Genomic DNA, 18,137 nt, shown 5'->3' with positions numbered 1-18,137 from the left:
TCCACTTTTTCTAGCCTCCCCATCCCCTTCCTCCTCTCCCCACCCCCATTCTGCATTCAATGTCTAATCTGGCTTTCCCTTCCCTGTTACTTCCTTAGGGGAGAAGCAGCCTGCTAGGATTAGGTTAAGTCAGGGTGGCTTAGGGGGCAAAGCTTGGATCCCAGATGTAAAGGGGATTGAGTCCAGCTGCCTCATTTTGAAGACAAAGAAACTGAGGACAAGAAAAAGATAGCTCTTTCCCAGGGTCACAGAGCTGGGAAATGGGAAAGTTAGGATTCGTACCCAGATCTTTTGATTTCAAAGTCAGTACTTTCCTCACAACTGCAGAGAGACCAGCTGGGTCATTATAGGGCAGAGCAGAAGCCCCAGCTATTTCTAGGACAGTGGAATGGCCTGCCTCCACAAGTAGTGAGCTCCCCGTCACTGGAAATATTCAAGCAGAGGCTAGATGATTGGGGAGTGGACTATGGAGGGGATTCCTTCGGGGGCCTTGAGGTCCTTTCCAGTTGTAGGAAAAGCTGAGGATGAGGTTTCACAGAACCTCTGGCTGCTCGGCTATTTTAATGACCACTCCAACTTTTGGTCTCTCAGGAAGGTACTAAGCCACTAGAAGCCTTTAGGAATCACGAATTCTTTGCTGAGATTCTGCACACACCCCCTCTTTCCTGGTAACTTGTGACCCCCAGGCATCATCATACTTTAGATGGAATCACATAGAGATCCCCAGCTCTGAGCTCTCCCTGCCTTGTTCGTGTGGGGCATTCCCGGAACAGGAGCCACCCTGGACCAGGTGATGATAGTAATAACCATAACAACAATAATAACATCCATGATAATAACTCCCATCGATCTAGCTTTCTATAATTTATAGAAAGCATTTCCCTCTGTTAACTCGTCTATCCCTCACAACAGCCCTGTGAGGTAGGCAGGACAGATTTTATTACACCCAGTTTATAGATGTCTAACTGAGGCTCAGAAAGGGAGAATCAGCTTGCCTAAGTTTACACAGTAGGTCTGTGGCAGAACTGGGACTTTAACCCAAGGCTTCTGCCTTCTAGATCAATGAGCACAAGGATTCAGGGCCCTGCTCCCCAGACTCATGATTTCCTCATGAATTCTTGGCGTTGGGGAAACCATAGGGCAACCACTCATCCCTGGCACTGAATGGTCAGCAGCTTTTCCCCTTCAGGCTACCCCAAGTCTTCACAGCAGATAAAGTGGAATCCCCAAGCTAGAATCCACTCTTATCTCCCAGGCAACCCCTAGACTCCACATCAGCCTCTAGCAAAGTGCCTGACTAGAAAAGATTTTTTCTGAACCAAAGGGCTAGACCAGATGTGGAGACTGAGGTAGGGTTTGGGAGAACCAATGCACTTTGGATTTGTTACCTCTTTTCCAGGGGAGGCCCTCTTCACAGGGTGAGAGAAGATGAAGGAGAAAGAGGAAAAAGAGGAGGAAGAAGAGAGATCTGATTGGGCATGGGGTCTGGACAGATGAGGAAGTCAAAAGTTTGCATTCCAACTATCTATAGGAAATAGTTTTTTTTATTATTTCAAGTTTTCATAAAAATCCATAATTATTGAAACCCAAGTTACAGAGGAAGTTCTTAACTTTTTTATTGATTTATTGAATTTTTTTGTGTGTGTTTGTTGGTTGGTTCGTCTGTTTTGTTTTGCAGTGGGCTCTGACCCCAGTCCGTCAGAGCATGTCCCTACAAACACTGAGTCCAAACACCTGGCCAGATGTTGTCCTTGTATAAAGAGAGCAGATGGCGAGGGCTGGGGCCAGGCCAGGGCTGTGTAGTAGACAGGGGGCGAGGGCAGAGGGGTGTGATGGGGTGGAAAGAATGGGAGAAGTGGAAGGAGACGAGAGAGAGAGAGAGAGAGAGAGAGAGAGAGAGAGAGAGAGAGAGAGAGAGAGAGAGAGAGAGAGAGAGAACCGTGTTAAGTCTCAAAGTTTCATGTCCTGTGGGCCTGGGGTGGTCACCTCCTGCACCCCTGGACACCCCTGCCCCCTGCCCTGTCTCAGATCATTTTCATGTTAAACTTGCGAGGCGCGTCAGCAGAGCTGATGCCAGCGTCCGACTTGCGGGGGACATATTCGATCTCAATGTTGTGCTTCGTGTTGCCTTTCCCTCGGCTCCAGAGAAACAGGAGTACAAGGCAGAAGAGGACCACGCCCAGGAAGGAGATGAAGCCCATTGTGGTGGCGATGATGAGAGTCTTGATGTCAAAAGGGAAAGGCACGGTGGTGCGCGTGCTGTTGGCGTCGCTCTCGTTGGGCAGGTTAGAGATGAAGGCGAAGGTCTTGTTGGGCTGATGGGGCCAGTCGGGCGAGTAGCTCCGCACGTGCAGGTGAGCCAGCATGGAGTCGTTGCCGCCAGCATTGGCAGCGATGCACAGATAGGTGCCGTTGTCCTGGATCTGGGCGTAGCGCACCTCCAACGTCCCGTCGGGGAACACCGTCAGCCGTCCGTTGCTCTTGGCAGAGATGAGGTGCTTTCGGGGCGAGAGCCAAAGGATCGCGGGGGGTGGGTCTCCGTCGGCCCGGCAAACAAACTGCACCGTGTGGCCCTCGTCCACAAAGACCTGCTGGGGTTTGCGGTCCCGGATCCGAGCACGGCGGCAGGTGAAATAATTAGGCAAGAGAACGTCGGGGAAGTCCTTGAACTCTTTGCCCTGGACAAACTCTGGCGTGGCACACGTGGGCTGCTGCTTGTTAAAGTTGAGCCGCCAGCGGCGCCGGAAGACCCAGAGGAGGCGGCAGTCACACGCCAAGGGGTTGTTGTCCAGAATCAGCGTCTCTAGGTTACCCACTGAGTGGAAAGCGGATTCTTCTAGCGTGGTCAGCTGGTTCCCAGACACGTTCAGGATACGCAGGTAGTTGAGTCCTCGGAAGGCGTAGGGCTCCACCATCATGAGCTGACCCCCGACTAACTGGATCTCCTGCAGCCGGAGCAAGTCGTGGAGCATGGACCCCTCGATGGTGAGGATGGGGTTGTAGGACAGGTTGAGAAAGCGCAGATAGACCAGGTGGCGCACTGAGACGTAGGGGATGGCGGTCAAGTTGCAGTGAGTGATGGACAGCGAGGTCAGATTGAGGCCATAGAGGCAGTTGGATGTCATGGTGTCCAGATACGGCCAGTGGGAGATCTCCAGAACCTTGAGCCGGTACAGCCTCTTGAAGGAGTAATCCCGGATGGCGTTAATGTTGAGGTGGCGCAGCCGCAGCACGATCAGGCCGTGCAGATGGGAGAGGGCCTCCGTGGGGATGGAGGTCAGGTTACATTTCTCCAGCGTCAGCTGCTCCAGGCTGTTGAGGCCGCTGAAGGCTCGGTGGGAAATGTAGACGAGATCGTTGTCCCCGACCTCCAGGGACTTGAGGTTATACAGGTCCTGGAACATGTAGTCCAGGAGAATGACGATCTTGTTTTCGCTGATGTCCAGCTTGGTCAGGTTGCTGAGGCCCGTGAAGACGCCCAAGGGAATGAGCTTCAGTCGGTTGCTGCGGAGCCCCAGAGTCCTGAGGTTAAAGAGATTGTTGAAGGCGCCGGGCTCGACGGCGCTGACGATGTTCTCATTGAGCTCCAGCTCTTCCAGGTGGGGGTAGCTGGCGAACTCGTCCTGGTTGAGCGTCTTAATGCGGTTCTTACCCAGGTCCAGCAGCCGGGTCTCGGTGGGGATGCCCTCGGGCACAGCGATGAACCGCTTACGGTGGCAAAGGACCGAGCGTTCCTGGGGCAAGCACTCGCAGCGGGGCGGGCAGCCGGTGGCCGAGCCGGACAGGACAGAGCCCAGCACCAGCAGGAGGATGGGCTGCCAGCAGGCCAGGATGGGGGTGTGCATGCTAGCGTCCCCGGCGATCATCCTCTCTCTCACCTGCAGCCAAGGCAAACACAGAGAGAGGACACAGCGTTAGAGATTCTACCAGCGACGGATAGGAGGTGCAGAGTTAGAGCATAAGGGGCCTTCGAGACCCTCTAGACCCCCCCCATTTTACAAAGAAGGAAACTGAGGCCTAAAAAGATGAAGTGACTTGTCCGTGATCACACAAGTAGTAAGCAACAGCAAGGGCTTTGGACTCTTTCTACTGAATCCCTCAAGGGGCACAGGAGTAAACAATATAGCAATATTTATATCATGCTTTCAGGATTAAAAAGACTCCTACTTTTGCTATTTTGTTCAATTTTCCTAAACCCCAAGAGAGAGGTCAAACAAGTCTGAGTACCCCATCTTACAGCTGAGGAAGCAGAAGCTCAGCAAAGTTGTATCTGGTGTCTAATTCTATAGGAATTGTAGTTGAATGTGAGCTCTTCAAAGGCAGAGGCTGTTGGATTTTCCTCTGTACACAGAGCCTAGCACAGTGCTGGCACACAGCAGGCATTTAATAGATGTCAATCGACTGGTCATCACTCATGGTCCCAAAGTCAGGGATGGACAGAAGGAGGAAGAATAGAGATTTTAAAATGATGGGATTTTAGGGATTATTCAGCTCCCACTAATAAAAAATGTCCTGGTTCAAATTCCCATTGACTGCTTCAAGGAACATGTACTACAATGCGTCAGGCACTCTGGGGGTGCTGGAGATACAAAGATAAAAGGGAAATGTACCCCAATCCCAAGGGGCTTCCGTTCTATTGGAGTGTGTATGTATATATCTATATCTATAGCTTATGTGTGTATGTATGTGTGTATGTGTACATGTATACACATACATACATGTGTACATGTGTACACACACACACACACACACACACACACACACGTATTTAAAGTAAACCCAAAGGGAATCTGGCTTGGTCTTGTGTGGGAGGTAGATGAACTGAGCCTTGCAGGTAAAAGAGGCTCTACCTGGCAGTGGAGCTGAGTGGAGAAATATATTCCACACCTGGGGTCATCCCCCATGCAAAAGTGTGGAAGCTGTGCACAATCTTGTGAGACAAAGGGCACAAATAAGAGAATCCTCACTTAATGGGGTGGGAATGAATCTAATGAAATCCTGCTCTCTGTCTGGCTTCCATCCTTCCATCCTGCACATCTTGCTGACACACCTGGGGAGAACACCCTGGCTCATGGGCCAGTGACATGTTCCGGCAGCTCCAAGGCAGGGGCAGGCCCTTGTTTATTCCGGAGAAACTTGCCACTTTGGGGAAGAGAAGCCACATCTTCATGAACAATGACCACTGACAGTTCTAAGCCTCTTAGCTCTTAATCACTTCCTCACTAGTGCAGTTTCCCCTGGGTGGGCACCACCTCCCTAGGTCAAGTGTGAGCAGGATCTCCTTCTTATACATCTGACTCCACAGGGTATAGCCTGGCACAAGCCAACGTCCACCATAGCCACTCCCTATACATAGATGGGGGTGGTCCTAAAGCCACATGGATCGATAGAAAGAATGATGGACTGGAAGCCAAAGAGAGAGCCCTGAGGGAGGCTCTCTTTTCTCCCCCAGACAGAGTCAGTATGGGCTAGTGAAAAAGGCAGCCACTGGGGTTCAGCTAACTCGGGTTTGAAGCCGGCTTCTGCCCCTTCATAGTTCTGTGACCGTGGGCAAATGATTCTCTTCTGAGGGCCCCAGTTTCCTCATCAGCAAAATGGCAAGGTTGGATTGAATAGCTTCTAATTTTCTTCCAGCTCTACATCTAAGATTCTATGACTAGTATTCCCATCCTCTCATTTGAAGATGAGAAAATGGAGACCAGAGCACAGGAAAGGACTTGGCCAAGGTCATCCATATAGTTAATAGCAGGGGCTGCTTGGGTGGGAAGCCAGGCCGCTTCTGTCCTTCTTTCCTGTGTCCTCTCCATCCTGATTCCTTCTCCTTCCCCACCTGACCCCAATCCTCGGGGACCCTTTATCCTTCCTTTTGCCAGAGTCGTATACGCTCCAGTGACCCACCAGCAAAGAAAACACCCTGACAGGCGATCAATAAGTAATTGGGAAAACAGCTGGGGCCATCTCTGGTGTGAAGCCTGGAAATGGTGAGAGATAAATGGGCCTTTTAGCACTGGGTGGGCAGGTCTGTCACGCATGGCCCGATGAAGCTGGGGCCTGGGGATCTGAGCTCTAGAGCTGGGCAGCCCTCCAAGGCCATCCTGTCCAACCCTCTCCTTGTACAGAAAAGGAAACCAAGGCTGGAAATGTAGACCAGGTAGAAGTGGGTGGCAGTAGTCTTTTCTGCCTTGAAATCCAAGGCTTGAGGTGCTCTGCCACACCGATTCATGGCAAAGTCCTCGGAACCACACCTACCATGAAAGGGCCAGGCTTCCTTTTAGCCTCCTCAGGCCTTCTGGGTAGAAGCATCTGACTTGGCTCTGCTCCAACCACCCAAGCGAGGCGAGTTAGACTGCTTCAATGCCATCGGCTACTCTCCAGCTCAAGCACCCACATTCGCTCCCCATCACCTACCACGTCCGATAAAGACACAAATCCTGGCATCTGAAGGCCTCCCAGTCTGACTCCCACCTGATCTCCCAGGCCACGTTGGGCTCTTCCCTGTCCCGTCTACCTATTCGTGTGTGTAATGAGAGCAAGAATGAATCTTAAGAGAAGATTATGTTCTATTTGTTCATTTGAAAACTGCAGATAAAGAGGCCCAGGGAGGTCACATGGGGGGGCCTGTGGCAGAGCAGAGATTGGAATCCAGCTGCTCAGGGTCTAGAGCCCAGAAGGCAGAGAGCTGACCTAAGAGGCAGGAAGACCCAGGTTCAAGCCCTCTCTCTGACATATACTGGCTGTGTGACTTCAGGCAAGTCACTCACCCCTCTGTGTCCTGGGCCACTCCTGAACACGGCAAACTGCCAGAAAATGGTGCCCTCTCCATTGGTGGAGGTAGGTTCCTCACCTGGGAATTCCCCACAGGTCTACTAACTCTTCATCCCTCCTTCTGATTCCAAAACCAGTATTCTTTTCACAAAACCAGTACTGACCCAGGACCACAGAAGACCATCTCATTAATATATATGTCAATATATAATGACACAGTGATATCATATTAATATATAGATGTGTTAATAATATAAAGATACATTTCATATATATATGGAACATATGTGTGCAATTGCATATATGTATATATTATATAAATATACAAGGAACTGTATGTGTTCCCAGTCAAATTTCATATATGAAACATATAGTTTACTATGTTGTATATAAAGATGTACAATTATACATGCATGTATAATCCTTTTCACATTTCATTTATATGAAACATATGCACATAACTGAATATGGATATGGATATACTTGATATATGATATAAATATATGTAACTATGTATATTCTTGTTCAAATTTCATGTATGAAATACATGAACTATAGCATGTAATATATGTAATTACATATGCATATATACACATTTCATATATATAAAACATATGTAACCATATACATAGAGAACACAGATATGTGTAACTATGTATTCCTATTCAAATTTCATATATGAAACATATGCAGCCACATAAATACATGTAATTATGTATACACATATGGAATACTGTTCATGTTTCATCTACAAGAAACTTATGTACATAACTGTGTTGTATATATTATATTAGTGTATAATATATATTTCACAAAATATGCATGTTACTGTGTATACTCATGTACGCATCATATATTAAACATATACATTTAATTATATAGTATACAAATATATGGAGTCATATATGGCTACATATAATACTATTCACATTTCGTAATGTGAAACACATGTAACTGTATATATGAATATATTATATAAATATGGAACTATGTATTCCTGTTCACATTTCATATGGGAAACATACATGTATAACGATATATAACATATAAGTATATGTAACTATATGTATATATATATATATATATAACATATAAGTATATGTAACTATATGTATATATATATATATATATAAATAAAATCCTTTTCACATTTCATTTATAGGAAACATGAATGTAACTATATACATGTATATATGAATATATTCTATAAATATATCTGTAAGTGTATATAGCTATACATATATAAATTCTGTTTACATTTCATATACATGTAACTGGTGAATGCACTAACCATTCTCTGCAGCAGCCTTTGTACCCCTGGGTAACCACCCTGTACCATATTCTAGGCTTTAGGACTCAGAGACATCATGCATTGCTAATAGAGAGCTATACTCGTCAGGAAGACCTGGGTTCAAATTCTGCCTCAGGCACTTACTAGCTATGTGACCCTGGGCAAGTCACTTGACTTCTGTGCCTCAGTTTCATCATCTGTAGAACAGGGCTAACCATATGTGGAGTACCTACCTCACAGGGTTGTCATGTGATGTGACTAAAGCACTACAGAGAAAGTTCTTGGCAAACCTGAGATTGCTTTGGAAACATCAGTTCATGTCTCTGTTCTCAGTGCCTAAGGCTTCAGGTCCCCTAGCACCATGCTTGAGTCATGGAGGACATCATTACACACTAGGCTCTTGACTTGAGAGCACAGAAAACAGCACATGTTCTATGTGGCTTTGGAGCCGAGCAGAACCAACACCTGGAAGTCAGGGAGTATGGTTTGAAGCTCATCCCACAGAGCCCCAGCATTGGTGAATTTACTTTCTTGTGGAATGCGGGAGCTGCAAGGGCCCTCAAGACAAGGGATGTCTGAATTGCAGAGTCACAGGCTCATAGCTTTAGAGCCAGGATGGACATTAGATGCCAATGAATACAACCCCCTCATTTTATAGACAAGAACCTGGGGTCCAAAGTGGTCCAGCATGTCCAAGGTTATCAGGTAGATCCAGGATTTGAACCCAGATCCTTTGATTTCAAATCTAGTCCCCTTTCCATTATTCTTTGCTGCCTCTTTTGCAAGTTAACATTACCTGGTGGATAGAGACATATAGCCCTGGATCCAGAAAGATCTGGGTTCAAGTCCTGTCTCTGACATACTAACTGTGTGACCCTGGGCAAGTCACTTAACTTTTCAGTGCTCCAGGCAGCTCTCTGAAGAGGAAGGGAAGGGAATAAACATTTACTGAGCATCCGCTATGTGTCAGGCACTGTGTTAAGCACTTTACAAATATTATCTCACTTGATTCTCACAACAACATTGAAGGTAGGTGTGGTTATTATTTTCACTTTACAGTTAAGGAAACTGAGGCAAATATAAGTTAAGTGACTTGTCCAGGGACACAGAGCCATATATTGCAGAGAAGATGTCATTAGCCTTCATTGGTAGAGAGAATTGAATCATTTGGGAGTTCCCTATATTATTGAAATCAAAAGTTGGGTCCCTGTCTCTCCCTCTATTTTTTGATGTCTCTTAGAACATAGAATATTACAGCTGGAAGGGACCTTAGAACACAGACCACTGGCTGTCAGAGCTTGGAAGGCTCTTAAAACAGACTGCAGGAGCTGGAAGGGACCTGAGAATACACAACATAGAATGGTGGAACTCAGAACACAGATGACAGCTGGAAGGGGCCTTAGAACATAGACTATCAGAGATGGGAGATATATTAAGACATAGAACACAGAATTTGGGTGGGATTTTAGACCTTTGACTTTCAGAGTTGGAAGATAGCCTCGAGTTTCTGCAGTCCAACTTTCTGATTTCACAGATTAGGAAACTGAGGCTGGGAGAGACAGAGCTGACTTCTGCAAGGTTACATAGTGAGGTAGCTCCAAAGCCAGGTGTGCTGGCTCTTGGCCCAGGACTTTCTTTCTGCTCTCCCATTGTTGCAGTTACACGGTCCCTGAAAACACCAGAGCAGGGCTGTCTTGTGTCCACTCAGGCAGCTCTGTTCCTCCCTTCCAAACTGGCTGGGCTTAAACAGCCTGGCACTGTTTATAACATTGGTTACTCTCCTAATTGCTGCTGCTCTGGAAGCTGCTTTATGCATTTAAATCAGAGCTTAATTTTGGATACTTGTCCCCCTGAAGAGGTTCATTCGAGGGCACAGGTTCTCAAAATTGGACCAATAAATACAAAAGCAGTAAAAATCTCAGGGTTGGAGGAGGGAGTCCGATCCTAGGAGGGCCATGCTGATGTTATGGATGGAGTTTTCTTCTGGTCTGGAGTTACATTGGATGCGAGAAGGATGCTTCTTCCCCACTGGTGGCAGGATGTGTCTTTGGGGCTGTTCCCTTGGGAGCCTTGAAGAGGCATGGAGTCATTTGGGTTTTCTTGTCTGCTCCCGTGGAGGGCAGTGTGGCACATGGGAAAAACCATGGGATCTGGGGTCAGAAGATGGGGGAGTCCCAGTGCTTCCATCTGGAGCTACCTTGAGTTACCCTCAGCAAGACTTCAGATTTGACCTCTCTGGGTCTCAATATCCATAGCTTTAAAATGGGACCTCTGAGGTCCCTTCAAGCCCTAAAGCTGATGTTCAGCCCAGTATCCTAGAGTATTCGTCATGCCCGATCAGTTACCAAGCCCCTTCAATGCTCTCCTGCCAAAATCCCTCATCTCTCGTATCTGGATTAATGTCTCTCTGTTCCTCTGTCACTACCCTAATGCAAGCCCTCACAAGCACCTGTCTGGATTGTTGAGGATGCGGGTAGCCCAGAGGATAGACCCTTAGACACAGGGTCTGGATGACATGAGTTCATACCCTGCCTTGGACACTCACTGGCTGTGTGACCTGGGGCAAGTCATTCATCCTCCTTCAGTCTCAGGATCCTCAGGGGCAGCTAGGTGGCGCAGGGGCAGCACTGGCCCTAGAGTAAGGAGGACCTGAGTTCAAATCCGGCCTCAGATGCTTGACACTTACTAGCTGTGTGACCCTGGGCAAGTCACTTAATCCCATTGCCTAGCCAAAAAAACAAACAAACAAAAAAAACCCAGTCTCAGGATCCTCATCTGTAAAATGGGGATAATAATACCTCATAAGGTTGTTGGGAAATGTATCATATGCAAAGGACTTTGTAAACTTTAAATGCTAGTTAGTATTGGTGATGTTAAGGTAGCCTCTTAACCGGTATTTCTAATTCCAATCTCTCTCCCAACTGCAATCTATACTCTTCCTCATGCAAAAAATCTGGTCAGGTTTACTCATCCATTCAAATATTATCCATGCCTTCCACTGATTGTCAAGGAAAATTCAAATGTCTTTTCCCCAAAATCAGGGAGTGTGGTTTTAAATGGGCGTCTTTTTCACCTAATGCTTGCGCTTTAATTTTCTTATAGCTCTGTGTGTGTATGTGTGTGTGTGTGTGTGTGTGTGTGTTTGTATGTGTGTGGATTAGAACTTAGAATATGTCATATATAATGTCAGAACAGGAAGGAATACTAGAACACAGAATGTGAGAGCTGGAAGGCTCCTTAAAATATAGAATGCCAAAGTGGGAGGGTCCTTGGAACAGAACATAGAATATTCGAGCTGAGTGGTCCCTTAGAATGTAGAATGTTAGAGATGAGAAGTCCCTTAGAACACAGATCATCAGAGCTGGGATGGAACTCAGAACATAGAACATCAGAACTGGGAGAGACCTTAGAATGTGTGTTAGAGCCAGATGGCACTTTAGAACATAGAATGCCAGAGCGTGGATGGATCTTAGAACAGGGAACCAAGAATGTCAGAGCTGAGGAAGGGCTTGTCCCCTCCAGTCTTTCCATCTTTGCTTCACTGGCCCTCACCCCATTCTCTGCATTCTAGCTAGACTGGTCAGCCTTTATTGTTCCTGCTATGGCCGCTTTACAATTACATAGCACTTTGGGGTTTGCAAAGCACTTTACATCCCCTGCCTTTGATCACGAGTCCCCCTCTCTTCCCTCACTTGTCTAAGCTGACTTGTAGCATACCAGATGACAGCTCCAGGATTCATTCAGCATCTATGAAGCACTTAGTGTGTGCAGAGCTGGGGGCTGGAATAGGTATAAAGTTTGGAGAAGCACACAGGTATATAGGAGGCAGAGCTGGGGTTCCAACTGACACCGGAGGATCCTAGATCTAGAACTGGGAGGCCATTTCACAGAAGAGGAAACTGAGGCCCAGAGAGGGGACGCTAGGTAGTGGCTTGCTCAAGGTCACAGAGGTAGTAAGCATCCCAGGGCATCTGTTTCCATGTCCTGTGCTCCGTGCAAACTCAGTCCTCCCTTCCCTCTTCTCAGACAACTCAGGGGAGCTGATCTCAGACCTGAGATTAAGAGGCAAGGACCCGAGTGAGGGAGGTCATCCAAGATGAAGTAGAAGGGAGGTGGTGGGGTGGAAGAGAGGAGGAGAGAGGGAATGCAAAATCCTTGTCTTCCCCTATTTACGTTGCCTGCCCATACCTAATTCCCCTTTCTTTCTTCATCCCTCACTTGTTTGATTTCACATTATTTGCACCCTGGCTCTAGGGCATGAATTTGCTATTATTGTTTCATGGAATAATGCAGCAAGTTCATTTGGGAAACATCTGAGCTCAGGGGCTGAGACAAACCAGGTGCCCTTGGGGGGTGAGAGAGGAAGGGAGGGAACTTGGGCTGCCTTTACCGAGAGGACAAGATGGCCTGAGACCCCCATCCCCAATCCGAAAAGAGCATGTGTTTCTGTACGTGTGCGTGCATGTGCATGCATGTGTATGTGAGGGAGCTCGTGCAATGGGTTCTTGTGTGTGTGTGTGTGTGTGTGTGTGTGTGTGTGTGTGTGTGTGTGTGTGTAGCAAGACCTTGACCAGGGAATTGCCTCTGAGGCCCTCAGTATGTATTAAATTCAATTTAACTCAACAAGCATTTATTAGGTACCAGTTATGTGCCAGGCACCCCAGATAGACTTCAGGGATTCAAAGAACAAAACCTCTCTTGCCTGATCTAGCAGCATGACCGTGGGTGAGGTGATATCATTGTTCCAAGCCTCAGTCTCTCCATCTATAAACCCAAGATTATAATGCTTACCCCACCTCATTTGTAAAATGAAAGGTTTGGACTAGAAGATATCAAAGGTCCCTTACAGCTCTAAGACTGTGACTTTCCTCAGAATCTTTACATGCTAAAGAAATGAGGTTCCTTTTTATCTGCAGACCTCAGAGGACCATAGGGTTAGGGGGGGCTAAAGCTGAAAGGGACTTTTGAGGTTACCTCTTCCAAACCCTCCCATTTTACAGATGAGCAAAGTGAAGCCAGGACCTTGCCCAAGGTCACACAGACTTGAAGTTTGAACCTTAAGGTTCTCTGATTCCAAATCCAAGGATCTTTCTGTCTCTAATTCTTGACTGGAATGGGGAAAGGCAGAGGAATGAGGTGTAGACTATTAAACAAATGCAATTCTTAAGTCTCAAGCAACCAAGACTTTGTCATTTAAATGCTGTGTGATCTTGGGCAAATCATCTAACCTCCATGGGCTTCTATTTCCTCACCTGTAAAATGAGATGGTTGCAATGGATGACCTCAGTTAGACTGGATGACCTTGAAGGTACCTTCTAACTCTAAATTTATGACTCATGACCTTATTTCTTCCATGGAAAATACATACAAAGGCCATCCCAACTGTCATTTCATCCACCTACTGCCTTATGTTTCTCAAGGAAAGAGAGAGAGACCACCCCAGTGCTTTATTTCTTCCAAGGAAAGGAAACATGAACCATCCTGTCATCTTACTTCTCTCATGAAAATAATACAGTAAATTAATCTGCTGCCTTATTTCTCCAATAGGAAATACAAGACCTTTCGCTGCCTTGTTTCTCTCAATGAAGTTAAGGAGACCCCAACCATCTTACTTCTGTCTTTTTTTCCTCTCCCATGAATCCTGGAACCAAGGTTGGAAAAAGCCCCAGTATGAGACCAGCAAAGGGAGGAGCCAGATGGCCTGGAGAGACTGTCCATGAAAGAGGAATGGTGATGATAAAGTAAAAAGTGAATTTCACCTCATCTTTGCGGATAATCTATGGAAGGTGTTAGGAAAGCTGGCCTTTTCTCCAGTGAACACACTGTCTTCCCCCTGGCATCTAGCCACCACTGAGAAAGGCCAAGGGCTAAAAATATCACGAGGCTGATAAGATGGTTGGCAGGTACTGTTTTATTGTGGGCAAATGCCTTCTCTGGGAACCCCTCTGAATCTGGCCCCACATAGACCACAGAGAACAAAGTCTGGATGCAATGGATGGGGTGAGTGGGGGGCAGGGACATGAGTTTGGTGAAAGCCTTAGCTGGGAGACAGCAAACCAGAAGCCAGAGTCAGCTGACTATGACTTATGGGAATTCAGGCTTAAGTAAAGCCGGTAGAGATGGGAAGCTAGTGTAGGGATAACTTTGGGAGCCAAGGTTGTGATGGAAATCAATATAGGGATGGGGTTGGGGCAAATTTGGGGGCCAAGGTGGGGTTGAGAGGAGGATTAAGTTTGGTAGCCAGGGTAGAAATGGGTGTAGGAATTAGTGTAGGAATGAGGGTAGGATAGATTTGGGGTCAGTGTAGGGATGGTGGGGGTAGGCAACGGTATCAGTTTAAAATGAAAAGAGATTTAGGGGCCTGGGGTGAATGTAGGAATGGGAGGCATTGTAGAACACTTATGGTTAATTAGATGAGAGGTCAGTGTAGGGATGAGGGAAGTATAGAGAAAAGTCTTTATAGGAATGAGGAGGGGTAGTTCAAGTAGGGATGGGGCACTGTAGGTACAGAAGGGGCAGTGTAGGAGCAGAAAGGTCAATGTAAAGATGAGCTCAGTATAGGGATGAATACAGCACAGGGATATGGGATCACTGTATAGATAAAGCAGGGTAAGGATGGGGACAGTATAGGGATAGGCAGTTAGGACTGGGACAGGAGATAGGGTAGGTATGGGCATTTGTAACTGTTCAGTCATGTCTGACTCTCTGTGACTCCATTTGGGTTTTCTTGGCAAAGATACTGGAGCAGTTTGCCATTTCCTTCTCCATCTCATCTTTCAGATGAAGAAACTGAGGCAAATGGTTAAGTGACTTGTCCAGGGTCACATATATGGGGTCATGAAGAGTCAGAGATGACTGAACAGCAACAAATGCCCATACCTACCCTGTCTCCTGTCCCAATCCTAACTCTTCATCCCTGCCCTGTCTCCATCCTTACTCTTATTTCCATCCCTTCATTGACTTCAGTACCTATCCTGTCCCCATTTGAACTCAGGTTTTCCTGACTCTAGGTCCAGCACTCTGTGGGCCTGGAGTCAGGAAAACTCATCTTCATGAGTTCAAATCTGGCCTCAGACACTTACTAGCTGTTACCCTGGGCAAGTCACTCAACCCTGCTTGCCTCAGTTTTCTTATCCGTAAAATGAGCTATAGAAGAAAATGGCAAACTACTCTAGTATCTTTGTCAAGAAAACCCCAAATGGAGTCATGGAGAGTTGGATGCAGCTGAGGCAACCTAAACCAACAAACATGAATGAGGTATGGGCAGTTGAGGTGAGAATAGGGACAGGATAGAGATTGGGGGACAATTCAATTATGTCAGTGGGTGATGAGCTAAAATTCTGTTTCCTGGACCTTCTAGCATACCTGCATAACACCTGGCCTGAAGTGCTATTATTCCTTTGCCTCTCAGGTGTGAATTCAACTTCCTCTATACCACACACACTGTCTCTAACGAACACAATGGGGCTGGGAGAGATCACGTCAAAATATTTCTGCTCTGTCTCCTTGCAAGAATTCCCCCATCAGACCCAGCCAATTAAGGTGCTGGTTATGAAATTAACCATAATTATGAAAGAGGTATTTAATAGTTTGCATATTGATGAAGAAACAGAAAGTGAATTGTCATGAGAACTCAGATCCAGCCTTCCCAGGAAAGAAAGACATCAGGTGGGTCTTGCTATGGACATCCTGGGGGCAGGAGGAATGGAGGGAGGTAGGGGTTGGAAGGGTGTGTGTGTGTGTGTGTGTGTGTGTGTGTGTGTGTGTGTGTGTGTGTGTAGTATGAGAGAGAGAGGACCCAAAGAGGTAGGGACAAGGGAGAAAAAAGAGAAGCCTGGAAGATCAGAGAGATGGGAAACAGGAGAAACAGACGAGAAAAAGCTAAGAGAGCATTAAAGGACAGAATAAGTACATACAGCAAGAAAGGGGGGGGAGAGAGGGGAGAGAGAGAGACAGAGACAGAGAGAGACAGAGAGAGAGAGAGACAGAGAGAGAGAGAGAGAGACAGAGAGAGAGAGAGAGAGAGAGAGAGAGACAGAGAGAGAGACAGAGACAGAGAGAGAGAGAGAGAGAGAGAGAGAGAGAGAGAGAGAGAGAGAGAGAGAGGAAAATGGGCAGATATGGAGACAGAGGAGACTAGATCTAAGTACGAATACAGACAAGATATATGAGATATCCTTTGCTAAATTCCTCCTTCCCTGCTTTGTCACAAAGTGGAGATGAGCCTGGGTTCTTAAATGCTTCATGGCCTGTGTGTCTATTCTCAGAGGACCACCCTAGTAAGTGTGAATATCATCAGAAGGCTAGCTGCCAAGTGGTGATTTCCTTCCTTCCTTCCTTCCTTCCTTCCTTCCCTCCTTCCTTCCTTCCTTCCTTCCTTCCTTCCTTCCTTCCTTCCTTCCTTCCTTTCCTCTTTCTTTCTTTCTTTCTTTCTTTCTTTCTTTCTTTCTTTCTTTCTTTCTTTCTTTCTTTCTTTTCTTCCTTCCTTCCTTCCTTCCTTCCTTCCTTCCTTCCTTCCTTCCTTCCTTCCTTCCTTTCTTTCTTTCTTTCTTTCTTTCTTTCTTTCTTTCTTTCTTTCTTTCTTTCTTTCTTTCTTTCTTCCTTTCTTTCTTTTTCTGGTGAGAGTGAGTCACAGCAACTCATTAAATTAGCTATTAAGGAGGGAGAGACTAGTACCTATAGGAGTAGAGAGCTTGCTCCCACAGGGAAAATTATTAACCTTTTGAAATGTCAAAAACATTGTAATATATGTGGCTAGAAAGGTACAATGGTATATAGGGCTAGGGTAAGGAAGATCTGGATTCAGATCCTCTATTTGATACTTACTGGCTGTGGGATCTTCAGCAAATCACTTAACTTTTCTAAGGAACTCCCTCAGATAACAGACTTAGAGCCAGAAGGGTTCTCTCAGGCCATCTAGTTCAACCCCATTATTGTTACAGGGAAGTGAGGCTCAGGGAAATTAAGTGACATGTCCAAGGTAACCTGGGGCACAAGCATCAAAGAGGGATCTGAAGCAGGTACTCTGACACCAGAGTAAGTGTTCTTGCCACTGTACCATCTGCCAGCTTAGCTTAGATAGTAGGATCTTAGCATCTTAATAGCTCGGCTTAGATGCTTATCTAATCAGAATCATAGTATCTTAGCTTGGAGTGTTAGACTTCTCTACTAAGTCATGTGGGTTATGATTTGTCCTGGTGGGAGTGACTGCAGGGATTTCCTACAACTGGAGGAGTCGTGAAACATATCTATTACAGAGACAGACATACAAAGACACACAGAAGCAAAGAGCAGAGACAGGGACTTCCTCAGTGAAGGAAGGGGAAAGATGTATACTCTACAAACTTCAGTGGCTCCCAATTACCTCTAGGATCAAAGATTCACATTTAAAGCTCTTCACAATTTGGCCTTATTTCCCCTGACTCCCTTCCATTCGCTCCACAGGGCAGCCACATTGGCTTTCTTTCCGTAGGGCAATCCACTTCCCATCTGCATGCCTAGAATGCTCCCCCTCCTCACCTCTGCCTCTGGGGATCCCTGGTTTTCTTCAACACTCAGCTCAATCACAGCCTTCTACACAATGCCTTTCCTGGTGCCTCAGCTTCCCCTGCCAAGGTTCCCTTGAATGTACTTTGTATGCATTTGGTTGTCTAACCTCCTTGAGGGCAGGGGCAGTCTGGCTTTCACTTTTAAATCCCCATCACTTGCTCTTAGCCCTTAATAAATGCTTGTTGGTTGTATATGGAGTCAGAGAATGAGTCTAAATCCCAGGTCTGTCACTCGCTGCTTGTTCTACCTTGGGCAAGGTCTTCTGTGGGCCTTAGTTTCCTCCCCTGTAAAAGGAAGGGTTTGGGCCAGATGAGCTCTGAGGTCCTTTCCAGTTTTGCCTAGATCATAGGATGAGCACTGGGAGAGACTCGAACATTTTAGATTACATCCTCACAGGTAAACCAGGAAAGAGAGAGACAGGAAGAAACAAATGGGGGAGACTTTGAGCGAACCCTCCCTCCTCTCTGAACCTCAGTTTCCTCCCCTATAAAATGAGGCATTTGGACTCTCTGGTGTCTAAAGCTCTTTTCAG

At 46.4% G+C, this 18,137-nt stretch overlaps 1 protein-coding gene across 3 annotated transcripts in view; it reads right to left on the bottom strand.

The window, feature by feature from the left end:
- Nucleotides 1-1,526: 1,526 nt before the first annotated feature.
- LINGO1 (leucine rich repeat and Ig domain containing 1) overlaps nucleotides 1,527-18,137 on the bottom strand; it is a 507,290-nt gene continuing 490,679 nt past the window's right edge. For all 3 annotated transcript variants that reach the window (XM_020975161.2, XM_020975162.2, XM_020975160.2), the window contains one exon: nucleotides 1,527-3,878. In XM_020975161.2, the coding sequence (XP_020830820.1) occupies nucleotides 2,025-3,866 (1,842 nt within the window). In that variant the 5' untranslated portion in view covers nucleotides 3,867-3,878 and the 3' untranslated portion in view covers nucleotides 1,527-2,024. The remainder of the gene's footprint in view (nucleotides 3,879-18,137) is intronic.

The sequence above is a fragment of the Phascolarctos cinereus genome, unplaced genomic scaffold, assembly GCF_003287225.1.
Source record: "Phascolarctos cinereus isolate Bilbo 61053 unplaced genomic scaffold, phaCin_HiC Scaffold_3;HRSCAF=262, whole genome shotgun sequence".
Lineage (NCBI taxonomy): Eukaryota > Metazoa > Chordata > Mammalia > Diprotodontia > Phascolarctidae > Phascolarctos > Phascolarctos cinereus.
This window is presented reverse-complemented; position numbering and strand designations above follow the sequence as displayed.